Source organism: Sapajus apella, unplaced genomic scaffold, assembly GCF_009761245.1.
Source record: "Sapajus apella isolate SASKATOON/1434 unplaced genomic scaffold, GSC_monkey_1.0 scaffold83, whole genome shotgun sequence".
Lineage (NCBI taxonomy): Eukaryota > Metazoa > Chordata > Mammalia > Primates > Cebidae > Sapajus > Sapajus apella.
Genome location: NW_022437023.1, coordinates 4,781,227 through 4,803,649, shown reverse-complemented (window position 1 = coordinate 4,803,649; position 22,423 = coordinate 4,781,227). Strand labels below are relative to the sequence as shown.

Below are 22,423 nucleotides of genomic sequence, written 5' to 3'. Positions count from 1 at the left end.
GAGAGAAAGTAGATTCAGGAATGAAGGTAAAATAAAGGCATTCTCAGATGAAAGAAAACAGAGAACTGTTGGCAGATCTGTTCTAAGAAAAGTGCTAAAGAAAGTTGTTTAGGCTGAAGGGAAACAACTATCCCAGAAAGAATCCTGGAACTTAAGAACTGAAGGAAGAACATAAAAGGTAAAGTCTCCTCTTCAGTTCTCTCGAATATGTATGACTATTGAGAACAAAACTGTAATGGTATCTGGTAAGGGTTTCAATGGATGGAGATGTAATTCATGTAACGATTATAAAGGAAGAAGGGATTAAGGACCTAAATGGTTGTAAGACTTCTGAATTTTACTAGAAGAGATAAAATATAAATTCTAAATAGACTGTGAACAGGTATGTATATTGTAATCTTTAGAGCAATCTCTTAAAAAACATGGAGGCCGGGCGCGGTGGCTCACGCTTGTAATCCCAGCACTTTGGGAGGCCGAGGCGGGTGGATCACGAGGTCAAGAGATCGAGACCATCCTGGTCAACATGGTGAAACCCCGTTCTACTAAAAATACAAAAATCAGCTGGGCATGGTGGCACGTGCCTGTAGTCCCAGCTACTCAGGAGGCTGAGGCAGGAGAATTGCCTGAACCCAGGAGGCGGAGGTTGCGGTGAGCCGAGATCGCGCCATTGCACTCCAGCCTGGGCAACAAGAGTGAAACTTCGTCTCAAAAAAAAACAAAAAAACAAAAAAACAAAAAAAACCATGGAGATATAGCCAAAAGCCAATACATATGTTAAAGTATTCAGATAATTCACAAGGTGACAGGAAAGGGTGGGGAGAAGAGATAAACATAAAAGGGAACAAACAGAAAAACAAACAAAATGGTAGGCCAAATCCAACCACATTAATGATATTAACTGCAAATGGTTTAAATGCGCCGATTCAAAACAAGAGATTGTCAGGCTGGACTGGAGAACAAGACTCAGCTACACTGTCTTTGAGAAATCCACATTGAGGCTGGACACGGTGGTTCATGCCTATAATCCTAGCACTTTGGGAGGCCGAGGCAGGTGGATCACCTCAGGTAGGAGTTTGAGACCAGCCTGGTTAACGTGGTGAAACCCTGTCTCTACTAAAAATATAAAAATTAGCTGGATGTGGTGGCACGCACCTGTAATCCAGGCTACTCAGGAGGCTGAGGCAGAAGAATCGCTTGAACCCAGGGGGCAGAGGTTGCAGTGAGCCGACATCGCACCACTGCACTCCAGCCTGGGTGACGGAGCAAGACTCAGTCTCAAAAAAATTAAAAATAAGACATCCATATTGACATAAAGACATAGATGGGTTAAAAGGAAAGAAAATAAGTTTGCAGACCAGTGGTTTGAAGAGGTTTGGGCTTTGCTTTCAGATAGCTGGGTTGGGTGGGACAGGTGTAGTGGGGTCACTATTGGGACAAGTTTAGTGTCCCTACAAGCAAAAGTAGCCCAGGGTCTGGCTCCCAGATTCCTCACAATGGCTCTCACTTCAGGCAGGGACTGTCACACGCACCTCACAGAAGACACACCACCTGCAGAACCAAACTGAACAGGGATTCTCCTTGCTTCCAAGAATTCTCATTCAGCCTTTGCCAAAGCAAGGGGATGCCTTTCCTTGGGAGACGCCTTGGTTGGCCACGGTTGTGGGCATGTGGCACCTATCCTGGCAAGTTGGCCCAGGCTCAGAAGACCCTGGTCTTGCGGCAAGGCATTTCAGGCTGATTCTGTGGGAATCTCATCTTTTTCATCATGAATCTAAAATCATTACCTTGGTGTCTATGACAGCTTCCTAAACTGCCTCCAATGAGGAATTGAGTGTTGGATGTCCTGAGAGAGGTATGAAGGGCTTGGTTACTGGGGCTTCGATTTTGCCTCCAATCCTCAAAGCTTTACATAGCTGTTTTGAAAGGCAAAGTCCAGTCCAAGGCAAGCTGAATGTTGTCAACAGAGGCTCTTGCCTCTAGAAGCAAATAAGGTCACTGAGGAATCTGCGCCACTATCCCTTTGCAGATCAATACAAACAGAGGCAGAGCCTATTTTATGTAGAACCTTGTAGAGATTTAAATTGTAGAAACATTGGACAAACTGTAGGTTAGAGTATGTCAGGATTAGTTTGGAAGATTTCATCAATTTTCTAGTCATGATCAAACATACCTATCTCAGAAAATGCTTGACTTCCTGCATAATGAAAAATAGAATTTTTGAATGAAGACTAATTCGGGTTAGTTATTTTTAGCCTCAGAAACAATTAATGGCTTCAGTCCAAATAATATCAAGTAGAAAGTATTCATGTTTTATGACCAAGGTTAAATTCCAAAGTTAATTGTGGAGAGTGACTTGGATTTTGAACACACATTCCCTCTCTGCATGCTTATGGGAAAGTCTGTCTCTGTTGTCAGCTTATTTTTATAAGTTCTTATTGTAGAGGCTGTTACCTGAATCGTAATGTCTGTGTTCCCCTTCCTTCATAGTACCAGAATCCTTTTAGCCAGGCATATGGCTGTCTGGAACGGACTCATCCCCCGAACCTCCCCTGGAACTAGGTACCACCTACCATGGACTATGTTCTGCTTTGAGTTGTAGGACGAGATGTGATGGGGCACCTTCCTGGAGGCTTCCTTACAACGCTGCTGGCTCACTTCCTTTTTCTTCTTTGTCACCTCTTTAATCCATCCTGCAGCTTGGAAAGTTAGTGTAAAAATAGCTGGAGAGCTGGCTGCCATCCTGACCATTGAGACCTAGGGAGGGAGTCCACATTCCTAAGCACTTCATGAAACAGAGTCATCTTACGAGCCTTGGGTTGCCTTACTTTTGGGCATTTATGTGAGGGAGAAGTAAAGTCTCATCCTATGTAAGTCACTGTAATTTTTGGTTTTTGTTATACATAGCTGAATTTAATTTCTATATAGTTCCTAATGACTGAAACCAAGGAACACTCTCAAATAAATCCTAGGAAGGAGTTCTGGGTGGAGAAACCATTCCAATCTGTCCTTTGTAGATGAAAAATGTAGTCAACTACCTTTCTTGAGATATTTCACAAGAAAAAACCCAACAGCTGACAATCAATAAAGACTTAGAGACAACCCTAAATGGCAGCCAGTATTAGTTCTTCATGGTTTGGGGGAAAACACACTGAACAGGCAAGCCAGGAGACCGGCCCTCTGGTCTGACTCGGATGCTGTCTTCCACGGCCTTGGCTTGGATTTTCCTCTGTGAATGAGGGGGTTAAACTAGATATCTCCAGGCTTGCACCCAGCACTGAAATTCCAGTCTGTTTTCTACCCTCCATCAGATGACATACTTCTTTCAGATGAATGAAATAATCCATGTGAAGTGCTTATCAAAGTGCTTCGCAAGTTACTCTTTTTAGTAGTTTCGTTTACCACGGGACTCATTTTTGTAGTTTCCACAATACGTTTCGCAGATGGCTGTCGGGTAAGCATTTGCTGGCTGTCCTCTAAGAATGCCTTTTGGTCCTCTGCTGATCCCCTGCTCGCCTCACAGAAGGCCTGACCACATACCTACTAGTATCAGCAAGAAAACCTCAGGAAGAGGAGACTCTTTAGGCTCCTTGAACACACAGGAGAAAAACCAGAAGATGGAGGAGGAAATACACCATTTATTTACAATTCTTTTCACTTTATCCACAATTTCTCATACAAACATAAAAACTAAAAAAATAAAACCACCACTTGGGAACACAAGTGTCTTTCTTTAATTAGTCCAGTTGAGGGAGGGTTGTAAGCCCTCTCCCTCTATGAAGGGGACCACTGAGGCACACTGAAGGGGAAAAGGAAGAGGGTTGGGAAGAATGCCTGAGAATCAGCTCCAGATGAGAAACCTAACTCACACCGGTGTGGTGGGGCCTCACTGGCAAAGAGACTCAAGGGTGTCACCCGCCCAGGACACTGCTTGGCTTCCCAGGAGGATGGCAGCTGCTGGTCCCCACCCCACCCCCGCTGTCTACTACCAAATACCAAAACTCGAACAGGGGTCACACATCTCATGAGCTGTATGGGGAGTGATGGTGGCAGTAGGGGATAAGGAGTGCTGCTGCTCTCTGAGAAGAGCCCAAAACCCAAGGGACACATAGGAAGCCCCTTTCCTTGGCACTGAGTCATCTGTCACAGCTTCTGTCCTGAATACAACACTGAACTTGAAAATGTAAAAACAAAAGCTCTCCCCAGATTCTGGGGAGGGTGGGGATAAAAACACATAGACAGGGCTGGCCTGCCTCTGCAGTCTCTTCTCGGGGAGGCTGCTAGGAGCAAAGGGCAGATGCTCCAGGAAGGCCTGGGGCTGGGGGAGAAAGGGGCAAGGAGGACTCTGAGACACTGATGCTTGGGATGGCTCAACCTGCTCAGCCACTCACTCCAGCAGCCTCCCGTTCTACCCCTCACAGCAAGGCACCCAGAACCAATCTGGAGGCGCTGAAGCCACCTTCCTGGCAACTTCCTCTGTGCTAGTGACCTAGATTGCTTTCACATGTTGATGCACATTATAAATATAAAATCATATCTGCTACAAAGAGGACATATATTTGTACATCTTTACCCATATACATAATAACACAATTTACACATAATATCTTGGAGTGGGTCATCATGGAAAAGGGGTTTGGAGGGGTAAACAACCCCTTCTGCCTCCCCTGCCCTGATCCCTCTTCAAGGGATGCTTATATACTTGGTCACTGGGGCCCTTCCCAACTAGTCGATGGGGCTCGTCTGGACACAGAAATTCAGACATGTCACTAAATGCTGATGGGTGTATTACACATTCACACCCCCACACACATGCAGACACCTGGTGAGAGAAGGAAAAATAAAATTCCTAGCCCTTGGGTATAGGCCTCTTCCCAGAGTTACAAGTATCAGTGCCTCCTCCATCTAGAATAATGGTTTTAAAAAGCTACCCCTCAGTGGCTCAGACTGGGGCAGAAGGGGAAGGGCTAGGAAGCCAGGGAGAGGGAAGAGGGGCCAGGAGTCTTTTGAAAACATAAGGCGTTTTTGACCTGTGATCAAATCAAACTATGTTCACAAAAAAAGCAACCGTATCAGTTGGGGCCTGTCCTTGCAGGGACAATGTGAGTTGAGACCCTGAGCCTTCCCCTTTTTTTGTCCAGTTTCTTTTAAAGGGGCAGACAACCCTGTACCACCATTACTGTTCTCTCCCAGAACTGGGCCCATCCGTGCGGCATGGAATACTGACAGTGGTCCAAGTGACACATCCAGAGACATGGAGTGGTGGACACCAGAAAGTTAAGACCTGGGCGGCGGGTGTGAGCTTTGTACAATAGGAGTGGTTCCTGGCCGGGGTCCACGGCTTGCACAGTGGCCACAGTGATCAGATTGCCATTAGAGATGGGGGCAGTCTGGGTCCCCGGGGGAGACAGCACCTATCGGCGGTAGTGATTCGGGGCATCGGCGAACATGTACTTGAGTCTGTACGCCTCGGCGAGAAGCAGCCCAATCTCTTCGTTGCCCCAGTGTATCGTAGGTAGGTTCTGCAGCAGCATGAGGAGACCCTGGGATGCAAGAAAGGGCTTTTATATCATTCTAGACTGTAGACCACCTGACCACCGACCCCATTCTTAGAGACCAAGGCCTAGAATGGGGCCCCTTCCTCCTGGCTCACATACCCCAAAGAGTCCAGCCTCCTTCCTCCCAAACAGCACACAGCTTTCAGTCCTAGTTCACCTCAGGAAGCCTTGAAAGCCTCTGGTGATTCTCTGATCTACTAATACCTGCCTCTTTAAAAACATAAATAGGTAATGACAACAATAAAGATTTTTAAGAGAGAAAAATAATCACTTATCCAAATATACCTGTCTGAAAGTATTCATTCTTAGCCTTTCTTCACCTGCATATTTCTTTAAGTAGTTGTAGCAATAACTATGACATTTTTTTGAGACAGGGTGTTGCTCTGTCACCCAAGCTGGAGTGCAGTGGCGCAATCATAGCTCACTGCAGTCTCTAACTCCTGGGCTCAAGTGATCCTTTGACAAAGTTAAAAATATTAAGAAACAGACAGAATATTTATAACATCTATAAAAGGCAAAAGGTTAATATACATAATCCCTAAGGTCTGCCTACAAATCAGTAAGAAAGAAAATAAGCAGCCAAATGGGAAAACAGAGAAGCCATGTGAATAGCTAATGCACTAATGCCAGGGGCCACTCACACTATGACTTACAAACCCTGCTCTTAGCTGATCCAAATACTCCAGCAGCATCCTGCAGTTCTCAGTGTAAAGGTCTTGCATGTCCTTTGTGAGATTTCTTCCTTTAGTACTAGAAGTGTAGCTGGCACAAAGCTGCCCAAGGCACGTCACTGCTATGTGTGGCCAATACAATTAAGGTCTGGCCAATTCTGGATGTGAACACAAATGATAGGTGTAACTTCTAGGTTTTGCTCTACATTTCTCTCTTTCCTAGAAAATGCATATGAAGGCCGGGCGCGGTGGCTCAAGCCTGTAATCCCAGCACTTTGGGAGGCCGAGGCGGGTGGATCACGAGGTCAAGAGATCGAGACCATCCTGGTCAACACGGTGAAACCCCGTCTCTACTAAAAATACAAAACATTAGCTGGGCATGGTGGCGTGTGCCTGTAATCCCAGCTACTCAGGAGGCTGAGGCAGGAGAATTGCCTGAACCCAGGAGGTGGAGGTTGCGGTGAGCCGAGATCGCGCCATTGCACTCCAGCCTGGGTAACAAGAGCGAAACTCCGTCCCAAAAAAAAAAAAAAAAGAAAAAAAAAGAAAATGCATATGAAGGGAGGAGTAGACGTGTTCATCTCAGGCCATAAAATTAAAGCATGTGTTGAAGATGGCAGAGTAATAAGACTAAAGAAATCAGAGTCCCTAACATTCTGAAACCATCATGTTAGTCCTGGACTGCTTACACTTAGACTGCTAGTTGAAGGGAAATAAACAGCTGTCTTTTTTTAAGCCATGGTTATTTTAGGGTCTTGGTTACAGTGGAAAAGTTTATATCATCTTAACAAACACCATATCTATCAAAATAAGAAACACACACGGTCTTTCATCCAGCGGCTTTGCTTCTAAGTCTCTATCCTAGGGAAATAGTCACACTATTGTGTTTAAAAAGGTATTCACTGCACTATTACTTCAAACAGTGGGGGGAAAAAACACTTGAAAAGCACGCAGGAGTATGGGAATGGCGAGATAAACCACGGGTTATTCACACCGTGAGATGCAAAGCAGCACTTGAAACAGTGAAGCAGGTCTACCTGTACCAATGGGGGAGGACACAGAAGACATTTTGGAAGGGATAAATAAGGCGGTTGCAGAATAATATTTACAGCATGATCCCACTTAGGTAAAAGAAAAATCACACAAAAATAAAAATTAAAAAAAATAAATTAAAAATAAATTAAAAAAAGGAACAACAAAAAAAGAAAAAAGAAAAATCGCAATAATGTATTTGCATATGTACATGTACATGTAAACATTGTAGATAGAGAAGTGGGAAACTGGCCACACTGGTTACCTTTTGGGAGGGACGCCTTTCGCTTTTCTCTCATTATACTTATGTATCTTATAAAATAAAATCTTTGTGTATTATTAAATTATGAAATAAAAATTTTTTTGAGTAATAGCTACTCTGGGCTGGGCGCAGTGGCTCATGCCTGATCCCACCGCTTTTGGGAGGTCAGGAGTTTGAGACCAGCTTGACCAACATGGTGAAGCCCCATCTCTACTAAAAATACAAAAATTAGCCAGGCGTTGTGGTAGGGGCCTGTAATCCCAGCTACTCAGGAGGCGGAGGCAGGAGAATCGCTTGAACCTGGGAGGCAGAGGTTGTAGTGGGCAGAGATTGCACTACTGCACTCCAGCCTGGGCAAAGTGAGACTTGGTCTCAAAAACCAAGACTCAGTCTTTTTTTTTTTTTTTTTTTTTAAAAAAAGCTACTCTGTGGAAATTTTGTTTAGTAAAAAGTAAAAAAAACAGAAAATGGTCAGGTACAGTGGCTCACGCCTATAATCCCAGCACTTTGGGAGGCCGAGGTGGGTGAATTACAAGATCAGGAGTTCAAGACCAGCCTGGCCAAGATGGTGAAACCCCATCTCTACTAAAAATACAAAAATTAACCTGGGTGTGCTGGCAGACACAGCTACTCAGCTGAGGCAGAGAACTGCTTGAACCCAGGAGGCTGAGGTTGCAGTGAGCAGAGATCGTGTCACTGCATTCCAGCCTGGGTGAAGTGAGACCCTGTCTCAAAAACCAAAAACCGAAAAACAAAACAAAACAAAAAAGCCAGAAAATAAATTACCCATAACTTCATGATCAAGAGGAAGCCATTTTAAAATATTTTGGCATATTTCCTTCCAGTCCTTTTCCTGCGTATTTTACATACTTGAAATATTTTCTCCAGGTAATTTTGAATCTATTAAGCATTTACCATAAGCATTTCCTCTAATATTAAAAATTTCTTGTAGATATTTTCAATAACCAAAGAATTTTCCATGATGTAAGATGTACCATAACTTACATCCTCCTGTTTTGAGCATTTAATTATTTCTGGTTTTTCACTATAAAAAAATTACAATGAACATCTTTTTTTTTTTTTTTTTTTTTTTTTTTTAAGATGGAGTTTCGCTCTTGTTACCCAGGCTGGAGTGCAATGGCGCGATCTCGGCTCACCGCAACCTCCGTCTCCTGGGTTCAAGCAATTCCCCTGCCTCAGCCTCCTGAGTAGCTGGGATTACAGGCATGTGCCACCATGCCCAGCTAATTTTTTGTATTTTTAGTAGAGACGGGGTTTCACCATGTTGACCAGGATGGTCTCGATCTCTTGACCTCGTGATCCACCCGCCTCGGCCTCCCAAAGTGCTGGGATTACAGGCTTGAGCCACCGCGCCCAGCCTACAATGAACATCTTTATGCACAAAGTCCTATCTTGGATTATTTCCCTGGGCCAAATTCCTAGAAATGAAATTACTATTTCAAAGGACATATTTTATTTAATTTATTTATTCACAAACACTTTATTTATTTATTTATTTTGGGACAGCGTCTTGCTCTGTTGCCCAGGTTGGAGTGTAGTGGCACAATCTTGGTTTGCTGCAACCTCTGCCTCCCAGGTTCAAGCGGTTCTCCTGCCTCAGCCCCCCTCCCGAGTAGCTGGGATTACATGCATGTGCCACCATGCCTGACTAATTTTTGTATTTTTAGTAGAGGCAGGGTTTCACCATGTTGGCCAGGCTGGTCTGGAACTCCTGACCTCAGGTGATCCGCCCGCTTCGGTCTCCCAAAGTGCTGGGATTACAAGTGTGAGCCACTGCACCTGGCCTGGCAGAAACATTTTAAAGGTCTTTAACATTCAAACAGAAAATACATTCCAGAAAAATGCCTATTTCCCTAGATCTCTACCAGCACGAAATACTCTTATTAAAAAACAAACTTTGTTAATGCTAATGTCTTCCCTTTGATCCCTAAGCCTTAGAACAGAACTCAAAGCTTTAAGTCACGATGGTGGTGAACCTCCGGAAGAGCGCACATCCCGAAGTCCCCACTCTCCCCTCCACGGTTGCTGGCATCTGCTTTCCCCAACCCTCCAGGTAAACCCCTCCAATCACATGGTTACGGAAATTCACTCAACCAGACCAGTTATTCAACCAGTTATTGATATTCACTCAACCCAGCAGATGTTCTGCTTTTAAAACTCTGCCTTTAGCTAATCTGAACATCTCTGGAATACTCCCCTCTCATGGGAGTAATTCTTTCTTGGTTCTGTCTTGGCCTCAGTCCTGTCTGCCTCAAAGCTTTTTTTGTTTTGAAAGAGAACCATCATTTCTATATCAACTTATTTCGAAAAATGTTGACCTTGCACTATAATACACACCCCCACTCCCGCCCCAGCATGAACTCCCTGGCCTCTGGCCCCTTTGACTCATCTCTCCTGCTTCCTACCTCCTTCCCTCAACATGCCCCTGTCCCACAACAACCGGAAAAGGCATTGCCTCTTTCTGCTAACATTCTCCTCAGGTAGGCAACTTTTATCCTAAGTTAGGGCAGGCTCTCTTTACAATGGTCTCAGCCTTTTCTGTACCTTATACTCTTGGGCTGTCTGGTGAAGCCCCTTGATCTCCTCAGAATAATGTTTTTTAAATATTAATACATAAAATAAAATGCATATTAATCAAAATATTTTTTAAAATTTATGATATTCACCCCTGTGTGGTAAGATTTTTCTTTTTTTTGAGACGTAGTCTCACTCTGTTGCCCAGGCTGTAGTACAGTGGCATGATCTCTGCTCATGGCAACCTTTGCCTCCCAGGTTCAAGCGATTCTCCTGCTTTAGCCTCCCGAGTAGCTGGGATTATAGGCACCGACCACCAAGCCTGGATAATTTTTGTATTTTTAGTAGAAATGGGGTTTCGCTATGTCGGCCAGGCTGGTCTTGAAATTCTGACCTCAGGTGATTCACCCGCCTTGGCATCCCAAAGTGCTGGGATTACAGGCGTGAGCCACCATGCCCAGCCTAAGATTTCTTACTGGAATTTTCTAATTTTTCTATGATGGTTACATAGACTTGCATAATTGACACAAACAAGAACAGCCAACAAAGGACTGAGCTCTCTAGAAGAGAATACTCTGTTGAGAAGAGATCAACCTATAATTTCCATTTCTTCCAGCCTTAATAGAAACCTCTCAGAAGCTTCCAAATAATTCCACCCCTGGACAAGTGAACGTCACCACTTGCCCCAAGGGAAGTGACACTTAGCAGTAAGGAGCCACTCTGCCACCTGGTGGCTAGGCCTAGAACTGCAACATCCCCACCTCCAGCCCGGACACACTTCTACCACCTGGTGTCCTCGGGCGGCAGCAATGGGAAATCCTGCCTAATGGATTAAAAAGTAGAAACTCGGCCGGGCGCGGTGGCTCAAGCCTGTAATCCCAGCACTGTGGGAGGCCGAGGCGGGTGGATCACAAGGTCAAGAGATCGAGACCATCCCGGTCAACATGGTGAAACCCTGTCTCTACTAAAAATACAAAAAATTAGCTGGGCATGGTGGCGCGTGCCTGTAATCCCAGCAACTCAGGAGGCTGAGGCAGGAGAATTGCCTGAACCCAGGAGGCGGAGGTTGCGGTGAGCCGAGATCGTGCCATTGCACTCCAGCCTGGGTAACAAGAGCGAAACTCTGTCTCAAAAAAAAAAAAAAAAAAAAAGTAGAAACTCACTTTGAGAGACAGAGGAGGGTGGATTGCCTGAGCTCAGGAGTTCCGGACCAGCCTGGGCAACACGGTGAAACACGTCTCTACTAAAATACAAAAAATTAGCCGGGAGTGGCGGCGTGTGCCTGCAATCCCAGCTACTCGGGAGGCTGAGGCAGAATTGCTTGAACTTGGGAGGCAGAGGTTTCAGTGAGCCAAGATCATGCCACTGCACTCCAGCCTGGGAGACAGAGCAAGATTCCGTCTCTCTCTCTCTCTCTCTCTCTCTCTCACACACACACACACACACACACACACACAAGAAAATAGAAAAAATAATCATGGCTGGGGGATGAAGGTGTTAATCACAAATCAGGAGCTTTTATTTAGGGGCAAAGAACAGACACTACCGGGGCAGGGAACAACTGAAGGTTTGTTACAAAGCCAGTTCATAGGAGCATTTAAGTATGACATGCAGTCAGATGAGATGCTACAGTCAGGAGGAGGAGAAAGCTTGCAGGACGAGCATCAGAAAGAGATTCCCAACTACAGAAAGGGAGCAAACTCCTTTTGTAGAAGACTGCTGGAAATGGCTGAAATAGCAGAAAAGGGCCCGGCATAGTTACCTGCTGAAAATTCACAAAGGAAAAGGCAATATGGCAGAGAAAGACTTTGAGCCACATGTGACAGGCGGGGGGAAAAAATTAGATAAAGAGGCCAAAGGTGAAGGGATAGTAGGTAATAAGCAGAGACTTTGAAAAGGGGAAGGTACAGAAAAATCCCACTAGCGACTGTCCAATAAAGGTGGGAGAAGAATTGAGGAGGAAGAGAAAGAACACCAAAGAAAATCAGTATGATGGCAGTTATTATTTATCGAGCACTTATTACATACCAGATACGGCTCTAAATGTTTCACATGTACTTTGTATTAGCTCATTTAATCCTACATCTACTCTATGAGATACATATTACCTCCATTTTACAGATGAAGAAATTGAGGCACAGGGGTTAAGGAATTTGCCTAAGGTCTCAGGGTAGTGCTGGGCAGGGATGTGAGCCCAAACAATCTGGCTCAAGAGCATGTGCTCATAACCACTAGGCTACATGCTGCCAACCCTGGCATTGGAAGAAAGCGAGGCATAAAGTAGAAGGAACAAAAAGAAGTCATAAAAGAAGCTGTTTGAAGGATATCTAGAAACATTCATTTTTGTTGTTGCTGTTCATTTTTATTTCTATTTAGTCACGAAGTCCTTGGACTTGTAGTAAGGCTTGATGCCATATTGCTGTCACACTGCCAAGCAATCCAAAGGATATGTCAACCTTCTATTTAAGCTTCTTGGTTTACTAATGTATCACTGGACCCAGCAGGCAGCTCACCCAGACAATCTCAGTAAGGGATTCTGATGCATAATAGGCCACAGTCCTTACAAAGTATCCAGTTTGTCTTACAGCTGAGAGATGTGAACGTGCTGCAGATGTCACATCTAAATTCTTGAACAGATTTTTATCATCACTGCCATCTCTTCCTCTGCCTCCTCCTGGTCTTTCCCAGGCACTAGTGCGACCCAGCTGGTGACTAAGAGTTGATTAATTTTACTCTGCAATAAGGGCTGGCACAACCAAAGACAGGATGTATAATGATGAGCAACAAGAGAACATTAAATAAATGCTACTAAATAAGAAACTGTATGCAGAATCACTTTGCAGTACTGGAACATTCCTTGCAAATGTAAAGTGTATTCAAGCATGCAAAAATACTTTCCTAATCAAATAAGTACTTTAAAACAAACCCCTTCTATTTTGAGAATCAGTGAGGTAGCAAAGCATTTCCCCTGGTCCCAATACAACTTTTCAAAAACCTGTCCCTGCAATAGAAGCTTGTTGAGAGTCAAACTTTTATTCACGGGCTTTTCCTGAATCTAGGCATTTGGCAGACTTTCCTCTCAAAGAAAGCTGTGCAGAGTTTCCCTCAATGGCTTGTTTTTGTTCGCATGTCTAGGAATCCTGCCCTTTCTCGCAACAGCTTGTTTTGGGCAGAGAGATCTTCAGTTCTCAGGGTTCCCTCTGAACCCTTGTGTGCAGGACTCTAACTGGTACTCCACCAAATGTCTGTAAAGACATTGGGCAATGATGCACAGTCGCACCCTTGAGTTCCTGCAGAAGTGGTGGGTGGATGCCATCTGCTTCAGGGGATTTATTTACATTTAGTTTATAATTTAGGTCTGGAACATCGCATGGGCTTAGCACTATTTAGTAACCCTGACCTGTCTCCTACAAAAGGAACCTTCAGAGTGGGAATCTCTCCCAGGTTTTCTTCCAGCTGATCCCTTTGTCATTTCACTCACTCACTCACTCACTCACTCACTCACTCACTTACTTGAGACTCACTCTGCTGTCTACTCATGGCTCACTGCAGCCTCGACTTCCCTAGCTCAAGTGATCTTCCCACACAACCTTCCCAAGTAGCTGGGACTACAGGTGTGCACCACCATGCCTAGCTAATTTTTAATTATTTCTTTAGAGACAGGGTCTCCCTGTGTTGCCCAGTGTGGTCTCAAACTCTTGGGCTCAAGCAATCCTCCTGCCTCGGTCTCCCAAAGTGCTGGGACTACAAGCGTGAGCTGCTGCGCCTTGCCTCTTTTTATGTATTTAAAGAAATGGATTATTAGTCCTTAGAGTGCCTTGCATGGTGCTTCTCAAATTCTGTTCTGAGCCCTCTGAGGCCTCGCGGGCGCCTGCCGACATCTTCCTGGACTCCCATGTTCTTCTGGGCTTCACTACTGCTGTTTTTCCCAAGATGACTTTTTAGAATAGAGTGACCAGGCATTTGCTCAGGCGCCTGTCCCCTCTGACTCAGGCACAGACTCTTCATAGAAATATTATCCTAGAGTCAGTTTCCAGGCCTCCTATGGGTTGCTTTATTCTGTACAGATTTTCTGCCTGCTGCTCATCTAAGTGCCCATAATTGGGCACAGCTCATGCTCATCTACATGCACAGTGAATTTTTGATTTTTGGAGGTGTTCCCCTGCTCCCCGTCGTTAACCCCTTGGTTTTGCGTTGTAATTGAGTGGTGTTGCACTGACCACAGAGGGCTCGTCATGGCTTTCCTCACTCACAGAGCTCACCCAACCAGTCAAACTATCCCCAGGTTTGACATTAACCTGCTTTGGGAAGTCTTCCCCAAGTCTGAAGTCTGCACCCTGCCTTGATGGCATATTCTGCCAATGGGTGTTGGGAATAAAAACGTTTTTATTACAAACACCTGTGGGGAGGGCAGGCCTCTCAGCACTCACAGGCTCCAGCCTTGTTCCCCCAAAAATTCCCTTTGCTTACTTCCTTTTTCTTTTTCTGAGACAGAGTCTCACTTTGCTGCCCTAGCTGGAGTGCAGTAGTGCAATCTCAGCTCACTGCAATCTCTGCCTCCCAGGTTCAAGCAATTCTCCTGCCTCAGCCTCCTGAGTAGCTAGGATTATAGGCGCATGCCATCACACCTGGCTAATTTTGTGTTTTTAGTAGAGCCGAGGTTTCACCATGTTGGCCAGGCTGTGGATCAGGTCTTGAAATCCTGATCTCAGGTAATCTGCCCGCCTTAGCCTCCCAAAGTACTGGGATTACAGGCATGAGCCACCGTGCCTCTTACTTCCGTTTTCTAGGATCACAGTGGGAACTGACAGATGGCCCTGTCCTCTGGGCAGATATAGTCCTCTTCAGGCTCACAGTTGAGTAACAGAAGCTCCATTTACTTCCTTGGTAGTACATAACTGTACATGGTGGTAATGAATTGTGACTATGTAAAAATGACCTACATCAGCAGGCTGGGTGCAGTGGCTCACACCTGTAATCCCAGCACTTTGGGAGGCCAAGGCGGGTAGATCACGAGGTCAGGAGTTCAAGACCAGCTTGACCAACATGGTGAAACTCTGTCTCTACTAAAAATACAGAAATTAGCTGGATGTGGTGGTGCACACCTGTAATCCCAGCTACTCAGGAGGAGGAGGTAGGGGAATCGCTTGAACCAGGGAGGCGGAAGTTGTAGTGAGCCAAGATCACGCCACTGCCTCCAGCCTGGGTGAGACTCCATCACAAAAAAAAAAAAAAAAAAAAAAAAAAAAAAAAAAAAGACCCACATCAAAATGGGTGGATGTCTTCTACCCATTTTGATGTAGGTCATTTTTATATAACCGATTGTCTATTTGGTAGGTAGATTTGCACGCTCTTACATTGTCTCCGCCATTTACTTTCCTCCCAACCTTTTGACAATGGACTCATGACATAAATCTTAAGCATGCACCGTGATGACTTTTTACATAAGTACCCACCCAAGTAATCACCACCCAGATGAAAACAGAGAACACGTCCTGTGTCTCCGAAGACTCATGTTCCTTCCCAGTCAACATGGCCTCCCCAGCCACTGATCTAACCGAAGCTTGAGAGCTCCACCAGGGTCCAGGCGGGGTTCTAGGGCTCCATGGACAGGCCCAGAGCTACTCTTCACCCATAACCTACACCAGCCCCAGGGACTCCCTGCTGCAGTCCGCCCTGGAGCATTAGAGCCTCTGCTTCCCCCAGGGATGTGTGGGAGCTGATTTCAGGCCACTTGGGGGGAGAGCATGAAAGGGCAGCAGGAGGTCATAGATCTTTCTGGCAGTGGAAGGAGAAAAACCCAGGAGGCAGAATAGGAGGAGGTCACAAGGCAGACCCTGGGAGGAATTCTTTTTCAGTTTTAAAACAACAATTTTTTGTTGTTGTTGCTAAATGTTTCTTTGTGAGGAGAAAGCCTGCTAGCAACCTCCAGTGCAGGGGGAGAGATGGGGAAGAATAAATCTTGAGGGGAGGTGGAAACATAAGCAGATCCTTGCCTGGGAACAGCCACCAAGTGAGTTTATCTCAAGAGCTCCAGGAAGCACCTGGCAGGCCTGGCTCTGACAGGCAGCAAAACACAGTGGTTCAGAGAGTAGATTTCAGGCCTCTACCACTCACTCGGGTGAGCTTGGCCTAGTTACTTAATCTTGCTGTGACTCGGTTTCCCCATTTGTAAAACGGTGGTATTATAGCCTACCTTGTAGGATTGTGGCAAGGATGAAATGAATTAACACAGGCAAACATTTAGAATAGTGCCCGTATATTAAAAGTACTAAGAATTAGCTGCTATTAGATTGAGCCTTAAGAAATTGCCAGTATTCAACCATTTTGATCTACAAAAATAAATGCATGTGATTCAACTTAACATCTTTTTTTTTTTTTTTTTTTGAGACGGAGTGTCGCTCTGTCGCACAGACTGGAGTACAGTGGCGCAGTCTCAGCTCACTGCAACCTCTGCCTCCTTGGTTCAAGCAATTCTCCTGTCTCAGCCTCCCAAGTAGCTGGGACCACAGGTGTGTGCCACCACACCCAGCTAATTTTTTGTATTTATAATAGAGATAGGGTTTTACTGTATTAGCTAGGAGATTGATGGTCTCAATCTCCTGACCTCGTGATCCCCCCACCCTGGCCTCCCAAAGTGCTGGGATTACAGGCATGAGCCACTGTACCTGGCCAACCTAACATTATTATTACAATTCTATTACACTAGCCAAGGCTGAGGGCAGGAATTGTCGAGAGTCCCCTCCTACCACACAAAGAGGCTTTGGCCCAGCTCTGCCAACAGCTCTCAATTCAAGCAGCCCATGGGCTCCGGAAGATCCAGCCATTCTGCTCCCAGTATACTATGTGCAAATGTGCCTCAGGTTCCTTTGCCAGCGGTCTCAGGAAGGAAACCTCTTAGTGTGATCCTCCTGTGTCAGTTTTTGGTCCCCTCTGCCAGGCAGTGGCCCTAGACAACTGCTTGCCCAGGGAGAAGCATGCATGCACCCTTCCTGCTGGGGGCTTTCGCCACACTGGGACCCTGCCCTTTGCGCCTGAGTACTCTGATGCCTCCTCTCCATCCCAGTTTCCTCATCCAGCTCAGCAGTTTCCCCCAGTATGAACTTAGTATGGTTTACTCATTATGTTAAAACCACTTAATTAGAAAGGTGGGTTTCTAAACTTGCCTCATTGCTTCCAGGACTCATGAATACACTAAAGGTAGTATTAATATTAGTGATAATGAAGTCACTGTTTTGAGGACTGTACGTCAAGCACATCATTCTAACTGCCTCACATGTATTTGTTCCTTTAATCTCATCATAGCCCAAGGAGGTAGCTACTATTGCCCCATTTATAGATAAGAAAACGGAAGCACAGAGAGACAAGTTACTTACAGCTGCATGTTTAGGGAAGTGGGAGAGCTGGTATCTGACCCCAGGCAGTCTGGCTCCAAAGACCATGGTTTAACCACTGTACTATTTTGCACAGTCTCCAACCTTGACAGGAAGAGATCTGCTTCCTCTCTGAACCCCTTACTGGCTCCCCTTATATCTGGTTCTTTTTCCCTCTTCTTGAAGTGTAACCAGTTGGCTGGTCTGCTAAAACTGCTGCAACTACCACTTTTATTTCTGTAACCACTATACCTGGGTTTTCTTTGAGTCACTTAGTGTGGCTTTTAGCCCTAAAACTTCTCTGCCAGGCTAGGCATGTTTGGTTTTTTATAATACCTGTATTCATCTACGGAGCTTCCTTCACAGTGATTTCACTATAACCCCCCTTCAGCAATTAGGATACAGGTGCCTACTTTCTCTGCAAAAGTCATACCCATAGTTCACAACCTTACACAATGCTTTGTACTCTTGTTCCTCACACCTCTGCTATGATTCTGTCTTCTAAAGGGCACTGCCTGTCTAGCCTAACAGCCAGGTGCATTTTCTTCTTTTATCATTCATAGAATTTCAGAACTGTGGGGGTGGGAGGAACTTTTCACCTAATCCAGTTTAATCACCTATTTTGTCTAAAAGAAAGACACGAGATTCCTCCATGAACAGGATCAATCGAGGTGTTAATACGGCAGCAGATAGCCCCAATGCTGTTCTGTTGGGTATTGCCAAAGACCTCAGACTTCCCAGATAACTGAAAATGCTACCCAGGAAAGGACATCTCTAAGATTAATGTAGCTGTAAAGTCACAGAGTATTGTCCTCTGTTCTGTCAATACTGTGAACTGCAAAAAGCCATTCCAGGAATTGTCCCCACCTCCCTGAGCTGATCTGGGAAGCACTTTTATCACATCTGGCAAAGCTCTGAGCCTCGCTCATTACTAAATTAAACTTCATGCTCTTGCTATCCTGCTCCACCTCAACCACATTAACAAAATGGATAGCTCATCCCAGCACACAGCCATTCCAGCCCCTTGTCCTCATTTATCCTAGGATGCCACACATGCTGCTCACTGGCAGAAGCCACGGTTCTTAATCAGTGGCCTGCAGCCTTGGCACCATGATCTCACAGAGGTCAACACATCCGTTCTCCTTTGTCTTCCAAAGCCCTTACTTGGGTGAGCTGGGTCCTGTCTTTCCATCTATCTGCTGAATATGCTTCTGTTTTCTTTTTTCTTGCCACCTAACACCAATCACAGAGTGGTAATGCTCAGGGATCACATGAGATGCTGCCACTTTTGAGAGCATCTATGTTATGAGTCAGAACTGAGAAAAGCATTCAACTTTGTCTGGTTTTTCCCTCTGTTTTTAAAATAAGTATATATCTATTAAAAACAAACCAAAAAAACCCTTAGTTCAGAAATGTGCAAAGCATAAAAACAATACAACCTCTCCCCTCACCCCAATGATTCCCTCTGCAGAGCCTGACAATCTCTCCCCTCAATCCTTATTTCCCCGACCCTGGAACAGCTCCTAGCCCATCCACCACCTAAGACAGGCCCTTCTTGTGTTTTCTATATAGGGATTTTGAAGCATCCCCACCCAGGGGTTCCCGGAGGCTGGACTCTCGCTGGTCATCCCCTCTCAGCCTCCTCTGCTCCCTGACCTCTTCATGTAGCCATGTAAGAGTACATCAGGGCTGGGGCCCTGGTTGCCTTCTCTGTCCATCCTTACTTCCTTAGGGATCTCATCCAGTGTGCTGGCTTTAAGTGGCGTCTAGGCAAAAGCTCCTAAATTTATTACAGGTCCTGTCCAGATCCGTTTTTCAAACAGCAGACTCAAGGTGTATTTGCCTAGTCTGCATCTCCATTTAGACATCTAATGGCACTTTAAATCTAGTATGCCTGAAACTGGGCTCTGGCTATCCCCCTGTAGCCTTCGCCATAAACTGTAAAGTCATCCAGACTCACCCTTTCTGTTGTACTCTACACCCAATTAAACAGGAAATCTTGTTGGCTCTACTTACTAAATAGATCCAAATTCTGGCCACTCACACCTCCACTGTCACCATCCAGGTCCCACCACCTTCATGTCTCATCTGGAGGACTACAGTAGCATCCTGGGCAGTCTCTCTGCTTCCACTTTTGCTCACACCTACAGTCTACATAGAAGCCAGGTGCCCCTATTGAAACATAAGTCAGATTGTGCCATTCCCCTCTGCTCATGACTCTCTTAGAGCTCCTCTTCCACTCAGAGTATAAGCCAAAGTTCTTAACAGTGGCTACAAAGTCCTCTGTGATCTGGGTCCCTGTGACTCCTCTGACCTCACCTCTTCCTACTCTTCCCCAGATCACTCTGCTCCAGGCCACACTGGTGACCATCATGATTCCTTCAACAGCTCAGGTATGCTGCTGCCTGAGGCCCTCGCACTGGCTGTTTCTTCTGCTTAGACACCCTTCCTGCAGATGTCCACGTGGCTCACTCCTTCACCTTCCCCAGGTCTTTGCTCAGAGATCAGTGAACCTATCCCGACTACTTTATTCAAAATTGCAACCTGCCCCTGCTCTACCACCTAATAAAAACTTTACCCTGCTCTACTTTCAAAAAAAAAGGTATTTCTTAGCACCTTCACATTTGTTTACTATTTACTACGATGTTGTTTACTGTCTGTCTCCCCACAACTATCAGAGTAGGTAAGCTTTGTGAGAACAGAGACCTCTCTCTGTTTCATTTCCTGATACAGCCTTTGTCTTTGACAGTGCCTGGCATGTGGCAAGCATTCAATAAATGCTTGTCAATAAGTGACTGAAAGATCTCTTAGGCCTGCCCAGTCACTCTGCAGCCATTCTGGCACAAAGATCCTTCTTACAGTGAAGAACTCTGGGCTCCAGTGACTTCCTGCCAGCCAAGAGGGATGACTTCCCAGGACCCCTTCTCCCTTCCTACTCCCAGCCAGGTACCTGCTGTGGCACTTTCTGTCTGTGCTGCCCACTTAGGTGCAAACACCCATTCTAATGTTCATTCCCTGCCCACACTGAGCAGTTGACCACTCACCTGAAAGTCTTCCTCATCTAAGATCTCTTTCCTCCATTTGATCAAGAAGGCTGCACATACGTAGAGATGAAAGTGGGAGAACCCTTCAGGTTCAGACTGGGAAGCAAAAAAAACTAGAGTTAGGTCTCCCAGTCCTGACAAGTATTCAGCTCTGCCCCTCTCAGTTCCATTCCTTCCGGGAGGAGGGAAACTCTTTCAAGGTTGGGCAGATAGAGTTCTGAAGAGACTCAGCAAAAGCCCTGCCCTAAGGCTAAGGCAGACATGGAAGTAGAAAAGGGGAAAAGGGGAACTTCTAAACAGCTATGCTCTACAACAGGGCAGGGAGCTGCGCAGCTCAGGGACAGCCTGGCATGGAGATGCCGGGGAATCCCTCCTACCTGATATGTGTCCCACAGGCGGATGGTGCAGCGAAGAGGAAGCTCCCGCATAAGCAAGTTGTTCATCCAGCGGAAGGCAAACTGCAGGTATTCCACCTCGTACCTCCTGAAGTGATTATGTACCTGTTCTGAAACATAAAGCATCATTGGGGATCATCAGCCTAGGGGAGTGGACCCTGAAAGGGCCACAGGAGCCAAAACAGCAGCTCTCACTTCTACTGCCGCCTCCCCATGGGTAAGCAGGCACAGAGGGGGCACATCGGCATCTTTGTGTTTGATTCCGTCATCTCACAGCAACTCTGCATGGTTAACTGTTAACTCAGCCCAGCAGACAGAACTATTTTAATATCCGACAGTGATGTTCTAGGAGCCCCACCTCCTTCGCGGGCCGCTCTGGCCACAAAGCAGAGGTTATGAGGTTTACTTGGCTGCTCGACCTTAGTACTCAGCAGAGAAGGAGACAGAATGGAAAAGGGCCTTGGAAGTCACCTTGGCCACCTTGGTGAGGAACTCCTCTTCAGCATCCCCGACAGATGGCCAACCAGCAGGGACACGAACACTGCCAGGGAGACGGGCTCACAAACTCCACTCAAGGGCAGCCTCTTCCACTGATGTATGAAGTGATTCGCCAGAAAGCGCTTCACCATATTCAGCAAAACCAGCTGCCTCCTCACTCCCACCCCTTGGTGTTCGTGCGGTATTCTCCGGCAAGACCAAACAAACCTTACTGCTGTTCCACATGACAACTCTCCAAATAATGCTTAATGGGATTGTTTTCTAAAATCACTGTCTTCCGTTTCCTAACCTATACAACGGGGACAATCATTCACACCTCAGAGGGTTTTAGAGAAGATAAATGAGAAAACACAAGTAAAGTGCTTACAGTGGCACCTGGCATGCGGTAAATATTTCAAACAATTCTTAAAGAAGAACGATTAACAAGGATTGTGGCCAGGTGCCATGGCTCACACCTATAATCCCAGCACTTTGGGAGGCTGAGGTGGGCGGATTGTTGAACCCAGGAGCTCAAGACCAGTCTGGACAACACAGCAAAACCCCATCTCTACTAAAAATACAAAAATTAGCCAGGCATGGTGGTGCACATCTGTGATCCAAGCTACACCTATGGTTCCAGCAACTCAGGAGGCTGAGGTGGGAAGAGCCTTTGAGCCAGGAGGTCAAGGCTGTAGTGAGCCAAGATGGCACCACTGCATTCCAGCCTGGGTGACAGAGCAAGACTCCACCTCAAAAAACAACAGTTATTTCTGGGGAGAAGACTTTAAGGAGAGGGAGGATTCCTACCTTATCACCCTGGCTGGAGTACAGTGGTGTGATCTTGGCTTACTGTAGCCTTGACCTCCTGGGCTCGAGTGATCCTTCCATCTCAGCTACTCAGCCTCCTGAGTAGCTGGTACTACAGGAGTGTGCCACCATGCCCAGCTACTTTTTAAATTTTTTGTAGAGATGGGCTCTCACCATGTTGCCCAGGCTGGTCTTGAACTCCTGGGCTCAAGCAATCCTCCTGCCTCAGCCTCCCAAAGTGCTGGGATTATAGGTATGAGTCACCACCATAC

The 22,423-nt window shown here is 45.8% G+C and overlaps 1 protein-coding gene across 1 annotated transcript in view; it reads right to left on the bottom strand.

Moving 5' to 3' along the window:
• Positions 1–3,615: 3,615 nt before the first annotated feature.
• TBC1D22B (TBC1 domain family member 22B) overlaps positions 3,616–22,423 on the bottom strand; it is a 78,041-nt gene continuing 59,233 nt past the window's right edge. The window contains exons 11-13 of the mRNA XM_032253603.1: positions 20,850–20,977; positions 20,473–20,568; positions 3,616–5,540 (exon numbers count right to left, since the gene is read on the bottom strand). Of these exons, the coding sequence (XP_032109494.1) occupies positions 5,412–5,540; positions 20,473–20,568; positions 20,850–20,977 (353 nt within the window). The 3' untranslated portion in view covers positions 3,616–5,411. The remainder of the gene's footprint in view (positions 5,541–20,472; positions 20,569–20,849; positions 20,978–22,423) is intronic.